Source organism: Notothenia coriiceps, unplaced genomic scaffold, assembly GCF_000735185.1.
Source record: "Notothenia coriiceps isolate Sejong01 unplaced genomic scaffold, NC01 NC01_scaffold00004052, whole genome shotgun sequence".
NCBI lineage: Eukaryota > Metazoa > Chordata > Actinopteri > Perciformes > Nototheniidae > Notothenia > Notothenia coriiceps.
The window spans coordinates 689128-697488 of record NW_011336753.1 but is presented as its reverse complement, the minus strand read 5'-3'; the positions used below and the strand labels follow the sequence as shown (position 1 = coordinate 697488).

General features: G+C 38.8%; 1 protein-coding gene across 1 annotated transcript in view; it reads left to right on the top strand.

Annotated features, from left to right (window-relative positions):
• The first annotated feature begins 3106 nt into the window (after window positions 1-3106).
• oscp1b (organic solute carrier partner 1b) overlaps window positions 3107-8361 on the top strand; it is a 7938-nt gene continuing 2683 nt past the window's right edge. Inside the window, exons 1-6 of the mRNA XM_010767083.1 lie at window positions 3107-3307; window positions 4846-5000; window positions 5385-5552; window positions 6117-6197; window positions 6298-6401; window positions 7918-8046. Of these exons, the coding sequence (XP_010765385.1) occupies window positions 3196-3307; window positions 4846-5000; window positions 5385-5552; window positions 6117-6197; window positions 6298-6401; window positions 7918-8046 (749 nt within the window). The 5' untranslated portion in view covers window positions 3107-3195. The remainder of the gene's footprint in view (window positions 3308-4845; window positions 5001-5384; window positions 5553-6116; window positions 6198-6297; window positions 6402-7917; window positions 8047-8361) is intronic.

Sequence of the window (8361 nt, the reverse complement as noted above, 5' to 3'; positions counted from 1 at the left end):
CACTCGCGAGCTTCCCCCAGACTAGTAATCCAAACGAAAATATCTTCCCTCCGTAGTATTTTGATCATTTGCTAATAACCAATCAGATCGATGGATTTAACATAATTCAGATCCAGTCGTCATGACTCCACTCCGGAGGGATTCCCCGATCATTTCTTACAGTTTCTCATCAAGGGGGGGTCTCCTGTCCCCGGTACAAACACACTGCCTGAGGAAGGCTATGTGTATTTTTTTTGTCATTAACCTTTTTCGGACCACTTATTTATTTATTTTGGTGACGATCCGACCTCCATGCTGCTACTCTGGTTACAACTGCATCCACCAAACAATAGGATTTATCTCGACCTCCCCAAAATAATCAAAATCTGACACGGTGTGAGATGTTTTTTTTAGCTGTTCTGTCATAATTTCCTGTGATCTTCTCCATGCAGTCAGTCAAAATGAATGAATGAAAGGCGTTTCTTTGACTATTTATAGGAAAATATGGGTCGCCCGCAAAAGCTCCACCGCATTTCGAGTCGGTTGTGATTTATAAAGGGAAACCGGCGTAGGACGTGCCATACGCACTTTCCTCGCTGGTAGGCTACGCAATGTTTGGCGAATCGGAAAGTGGCGGAAAATGTATGGACCTATTTTTCGGATTTCTACTACATAAGCAACCTTCCCACGTGAATCCTACGCACGGCGTTATAAATGAGGCCCCAGATCCGCGTTCACACCGCAGTGCTTTTCCCACTTTAGTTCCGATATAGTTCCGAAATGTCGCTTTCACACCAAAAAGAGCCGGAATTAAAATGAGTTCATCAGAACCTTTTTACCCCCTTTTCAGTCCCTGCTAGAGAGCAGGGACTTCCGTGGGAGAAAAAGCTTCCTATGTCTGATTGGCTGGGCGGAATTCAAACCACGCCCCATAAAACTCCCAAAACGTTTTGTGAAGCCGCCATTTTATTATCCTCACATTAGCATTATTAGCATTAGCCCAGCGCAGAAACACTAACTTATGGCAACACAAAATAAAACATGGGAGCGGTGGAGATGAGGAGGTGTCGGCGTTCTGGCGATTTACTCTGAAGGCTTCAGTAGAAGCTGCTGGGACTAACTTCGGGTGGCAGTACACCGTGAAGTTGTTTGCGGCCTGCCAGTAAACCCAAAGCAGAAGAAGAAGAAGTGACGTCAGCGGCTTCATTTTCCTGATCCTCCCTCAGGGACTTATTCCGGTGTGAACGCGATCTGTATTTAGTTCATGAGAACTAGAGAGTTCTCATTAACTAAGTTCTCATGAACCTTTGTGGGAAAAGTACTGCGGTGTGAAAGCGCCTCAGGTGTATATTGCGAACAATTATTGTTACAGTTGATGAAGGGGGTGGGGGAGGGGTGTCTAAAGTCAAAGATGAATCTTGATTGGGCCAAATTTGACCTCGAGTGACCCACAACAATTCTGCTGGGTCTCCCCAGACCCGAAGACAAAATTATACACTTTTTTTTAGAGACCTTCAGACTTGGCTAAAATTGTAAAAATCTGTTTTGTAGTATTTATATAGCTGTTGTGGAGGATATCATGAAGCCTTGTTCCGATAAAAAAAAAACTAGAGCGTAGTTATTATATAATTTTAACTTGAAACAGGTCGCGGGAGACCCGAACACAACATCGGGGTTAACAGACCTTTGTGCATGCTGTGTTTTATCATGTGCATGTGGAAATCTTCTGTTCCTCCTTCATCAGATATACGTTTTACTTCAGAACATAGGGCTTAACCACACATTGATTACAAATTGCAAAAGTCCGTTTTGGTGTCTCATAGAGTCAAACATGCTTCAGAATCTTCATCAGATAAATCTGCACATCAATCACTCCTGTTATTATACAACAAGTAGGCCTACGTATATTAGATATTAGCCCTTAAGCATGGAACACAACTACAGTTATTCTGAAGTGACAGTTTAATGTCCTAAAAACTGCTTGTTTCTGATTGTGGCTCCCTCTGCTGTTCGTTATACAGCAATAGCTATACCATGTGTGTCCCTCTTCACAGCTCTTCGACTATGATAGGAAACCCTCTGAGTTTCTGGTTGGATGTTAAATAGGTCTAATTTAAGAAGAGGTTGAATGCAACAGAGGTTAAACTTTGCAAAGTGTACCAAAAAGGAGATAAAATAAGCAGAAACGAAATACTATAGTGACCTTTTCTGTTGTTTTTAGTTTAGACATGTGGTGTGGAGTATAGAATGTAATCTACACTGTATCACCAAACAGGGTTTTAAAATCAGCCATGTTTTAAAATGTGTTCAGCTAAAAAGATTTCATGACATTTTCAAACCGTTATAGATTATTTGTATTGGGTGTGTATGGGATGGAATGTGCCGATTGAACATCTTCTGAAACTGGGCTTATTAAAAGCTGATATAAATCTTCAGAAAAAAAGTGTTTAGCCTGCTGGAGGGAGTCCCAATGATTTCATTCTTCATACATAATCTCAGGAAATAATACTATAATTATTTCTTCCATTCGCACACATGTCACATTGTGAACTCAACCAACTGATGTATTGAACTCAGTGTGAACTGAAACCGTAAATGTTAAGGGAAGCAAAAAGTACAGACTTGCTGCTCACATTATTGACCCCAACATAGATCTGCAAGTTCAGCAGCATTGTTTTCGGTTTTTGAAAATGGGAATAAGGACGTTTTGTACAAAAATAACTGTCACTATCCTCCCCCTACTTTTTCTGCTTCACGGTGCTTTGATCACCATGGCTTATATTCTTAGTTATACTTTCATTTAGTAATCACCCCATCAAACAACCACAATAGTTTTTTTTTTATTAAATAAAAAGCCACGTAGTCACTGGAGTACTACAAAAACACCCAACTTTAAGGCCATACTGATTTGGAATAATTTTTTGAAAAACCACGAGAAAGCTTAAAATACATCGGGAAAACAACAAACATTATATTAGTGATTTAGAGATTATATGAATGAATAAAATGGCCCATTTAATTCACGCTAAAAGTTTCACATCCGACTGATCCCGCCCCTTTACTCGTACGTCATAACGCACAACGCGCTGATTGGCTGTTTGCTTCGTGGCCTGGCAACCAGAAGAAGCTTTACTAAACAGACCCTACTATCAGTAGCATCTGAGCTAGCTAAAACTGCTACGTTTTCCAGGGAGATTGAAGCGTCCAAATACCACCATGTCTTCAAGAACTCTGCCTCTGCTATTCGTCAACCTCGGCGGTGAAATGCTGTACATCCTGGACCAGCGGCTTCGCGCTCAGAATATCCCTGCTGACAAAGCTAAGAAAGGTAGCTAGCTTAGCAAGCTAACAACACTAATGTCACCCTGCAGTAAAACCTTAGTGTTACCATGGCGATAACGGTACATTCATGTCAGTCTGTTTACCGTTACTGAATTCAGAATACGTTTGGACAATTATTACAAAGCCACGATAAAGCAAATGTAAGAGTTAACATTAGTGAGTCAACTAAGTCAAAATGCAAAGACTTTAAGTCCCAGGCTCCTCCAACAATGCAACACAATATATGTAAGACATAAAACAATAACACACACTTAAAAAAAGACAATGAAAATAGTACAAAGTAGTAGAAATAAAATACTGCAAGATGATGTTGCAAGACCAATGTGTCAGTAATGCAGCAGAAGTTAACTATATGTCAAATAAAATACAATAAGCTAAATGTTGCAAGTGACCAAGTAGATGCAGGAATCTATATTCATGTCAAATTGAATAGCTGGTCAAATATTTTGACCAGCTCAAATAATATTTTGATTTTGATAAAATCATAAATCACATAGAAAACAGTGACTGTTGCATGGGGCACTGTAATTAGGAATTCAGAACAAATAGTTATATATTCAAAAGTAGCAAACAACAGCCTTTAGTCTCTTGTCATTCAACAATCTGGTTTTCCAAACATTCTTTCATTTATCTCTATCTTTTTTTAAATCGTAAACTTCCCAGGCTGGACAGAGGATGACAGAAGGAAAGGTATAATACAGAGCTTTGGCATAATCTCGCATTGATGCAGTAGTTGCTCTTTACTTTGCTTGGGCCTAGACTGAAGCAGCACACTGAATAAACAATTGGACTTGGAAAACAGACAACAGATGAAACCTCATGTGTGCAGATCAGCTCACAAATATTGCACTGCAGTTGTCTTTGCACCCAGGTACATCCTGTAAGTTATTGGGTCACTCAAATGCTTGCTTCCTGGTCATAACTGTAATTGATTAACTCACAATTTGAGGAAGATGTGAGTTATATCTGCACATTTTAGCATTTGAGTTAACGAACATTTTTGATTATCAATACAAAAAAACCTAAAAAAAACAAGTGCATTGTTTATTCTGCATATATAAAGAAGCTCATAGTCGGTCACTGTAAGACTGTCTCATCTGAGAGCAGTGTTTTATTTTTTACAGCTTTTCTTTTTACTTCCTGGGTAAGTAGCACTACAGAAAATATTTCATAGCCCAACTTTGGTAATTACGTGTATTTACTTCTCCCTTGAGCCAAAACAGTTTGTCATCACTCCTGCTCATTGCAACAGAGATTGATGGACATGACAAATCACATTTTTCTGAAGTGTGAACACAGAAGAAATCTAGCTTGCTAACACCCCTCTTCCAACTAGGAAATATGCTGTTGGCTTTTCCCGCTTCTGCTTTATTAGGGCTGTTGTTAGGCTTTGGAAAAAAGGGTTTTATGCTAACATATAGTAGAACATGCTGCCAAATTCTGAGCTAACAGTGTGATAAGTACTTGTGTCTAACCTCACTTAACAATGTGCGGACTTGTCTGTTCTACTGTTGCCCTAACTAGTTATGAATGACATCATCAGCACCATGTTCAACAAAAAGTTCCTAGACGAGCTTTTTAAGCCCCAGGAGCTCTACTCCAAAAAGGCCCTGCGGACTGTGTTCGACCGGCTCGCCCACGCCTCAATAATGAGACTCAATCAAGCTAGCATGGACAAGGTAAGTCCTCGTGTACATGTGCATACTGTGTTATATCTTGCAGACGTGCAATTGTTGTGTTCCCCCTTTTTCTCATTTGAATGCTTTCTTGAGTACCCGAGGCTTAACCAAACATTAATCATAATCTCTCATCATCTGCACAGTGATGTCAGTCTGTTCTGCAGCCTTCTTAGTATACACACTAGATTAGTAATTAAGATGAACATAATTCACATCTTTATAAGATAAATATACACATCAATCAATGCTTTGTGATTATACAAGTGTGTACATATTGGATCGTTGTGTTGCCCTTGAGCAAAGAACAACAACATTAATTCTGAGGTGCAGACAGATTCATATTGTAAACACTGTTTGGTTCTGTGCGTGGCTCCCCCTTCTCAGCTCTATGACTTGATGACCATGGCTTTCAAGTACCAGGTGCTCCTCTGTCCCCGACCTAAGGACATCCTCCTCGTCTCCTTCAACCACATGGATGCAATCAAAGAGTTTGTGAAAGATATTCCCTGCATTCTCACCCAGGTTGATGAGACGTACCAACAACTCATACAGGTTTGTGTGGCTGTGGTTGGATATTAACTAGATTTAATTGAATAGGAGGTTGGACACAAAAGGTCTTCAAACTGAGCAATAAAACACAAACAACTTCAGATGTAAAATAGTGATGTTTTTTGTTGTTTGTAGTTGAGACGTGCAGTCAGGTGGAGAGTACAGAACTCCGCTTACACTTTAGTAACACGAAACAAAAAAGCAATAACTTGCAATGTATCAACGCACAGGGTTTCAAAACTGCCATGACAATTGATGTGACCAAGAAAATGAAACACACATCAAATAATGGGAATGTCCATTTATCAGACCAATCCTATAAAGCAAAAAGAAAACACAACATCATCAAATTCAAGTAAATAAAAGCATTTTAATTGAAGCCGACCTTTTGATCTACTCTCCTGATTCAATATGGTCACTGACGCAGGTAGTGCATTGTACTGTCATCATTTCAAATACACAGCACTATGATGCACATGCTATGTCAAATCTCAGCAGCACAACAATATTTTCAATGCTGCTTTGTTTAAGTCATTTTTTTTTTTTTTTTTTTTGTGTATTTTCTAGATCTATACGAACTTGTCTAGTGGGGAATTCCAGCTGATCAGACAAACTCTCCTTATCTTCTTCCAAGACATGCATATAAGAGTAAGTCTGTTACATCGGCACATTTGAAATCATCAGATGAGAATATCTGGGATTATCTTTTATTGTTTTTTGTTTTTTTCTTTGTTTCCTCCCATGCCAGGTTTCTATTTTCCTGAAGGATAAAGTGCAGAACTCCAACGGTCGCTTTGTGCTTCCCACCAGTGGTCCTGTGCCGTATGGAACAAAAGTCCCTGGCTTGATAAGGTACATCTGTACACATCTGTTTTCACGCAGACCCAGACCATCTTCACTCTATGGATCGGTAGAGATTAAACAGGTGGCTTCTTGCTTGGATCCCAACATGTAACTTTGCTGCTTGGAATGATCTTAAATGCCTTGTGGTCTCTCATGCTTTCTGATCTTACCAACAAGCTGTAATCTTATTTGAACTTATCTGCAGCTAATAGCATTACAGAGGTTTGGTTTAAAAGGCATTTACTTTCTAATTTTAGAAGTGAGGTATGTTTACCTTGGATCAAATCACTTTAACTATTTCATGTAAGGCAAGGCAAGGCAAGTTTATTTATATAGCACATTTCAGCACGTGACAATTCAAAGCTTTGCAAAATAAGTTAAAAGACATTTTAAGAATAAATACAGTAAAAACACATTATATTATGGCATTTTACAACAGGCATTAAAAAGCAAAGATAATAAAATAAACACAACAGGTATACAATACATGTATAAAAGGCATACTGCAGTGCGAATATGAACAGCTCAATTAAAAGCAGCGGCATAAATATATGTTTTCAGTCTCGATTTGAAAATAGTAAGAGTTTCTGCAGACGTGCACGTTTCGGGCAGTTTGCTCCAGATTGTCGGAGCAAAATAGCTAAACGGTGCTTTTCCATGTTTTGTTCTTACTCTCGGAACCGAGAGCAGAAGACCTGAGGCACCTTGATGGTTCATAATTATGTAGGAGAATATACTTTGGTCCTAAACCATTTAGTGATTTAAAAAAACAGCAATAGTATTTTAAAATCAATTAGTTAGCCGACTGGAAGCCAGTGTAAAGATTTCAGAACCGGACTGATGTGATCCACTCTGTTAGTGTCAGTGAGGACTCGAGCAGCAGCGTTCTGAATCAGCTGCAGCTTTCTGATGGATTTTATGTCAGCCCTGTGAATACACTATTGCACTAGTCGAGTCTACTGAAAATAAAAGCATGGACAAGGTTTTCTAAGTCCTGTTGTGACATTAGTTTTTTAATCCTAGATATGTTCTTCAGGTGATAGACGGATGATTTAGTAACTGTTGTAATGTGACTGTTGAACCTCAGGTCTGAGTCCATCACTACACCCAGATTTCTAGTTGTTTTGTAGTCTGCCGGCTGAAGCTCTGCGATTACTTTTAATCGGTCCTTCTTTGCTCCAAAATGTATTCTCATTGTTTATGTTAAGATAACTGTTAAGATGAATGATACATTCTAGATGGGATGGTTTACTATAAGCTCCTGGGGGTTTCTTACCTCTCCTGCACAATCTATGCCTTTTTTGTCATATACTTATTTTGTGCTTGTAAATTAAACTAAACAGGGAAACATTTTTTACAACATAAACATCTGGTTTTCAACAGTGTTCAATTATTCAAAGCAACATCGGTCTGGAGGACTTCCTTAGTGTTCACAGAAAATGTTACAGAAATGTCTGTGCGTAGAGATTGAATGAAATGCCTGCTGGTTCGTGACGTGTTGTGTTTTTCTATCTGTTTATTCCAGGATGTTTAGCTGTACCGGTAAAGAGGTGTCCAGGCTGCAGTTCAATAATGGAGGAAACTATAATGCTGCTATCCGGGAGGGATCATTCGAGATATTTGGAGACAGGGTCACCAAACTAGGAACAAACATGTAAGAAGCTGCAAAGTATAACAAATGTACAGGAACACAGCTGCATGGTACTTGATTTATTCAATGGCAGTAGATTGATGATCATTTCTCTGGCCCAGGTATTGAGATTTATAGAAGTCTAAGAAATCTAAATGTATAACTAATAGTTTTGTCATTTCATTACATTACGGTGTGAAAAACCTAAATAAATGTTGAGTTAAAGGTGGGGTAGGTAATTCACTTCAGAAACACTTGTTGTTATATTCCATGGAATGCTCTTAACATCCCGATAGCAATTCATACATTAAATGCTTTGACAATAAATACATAAAAATT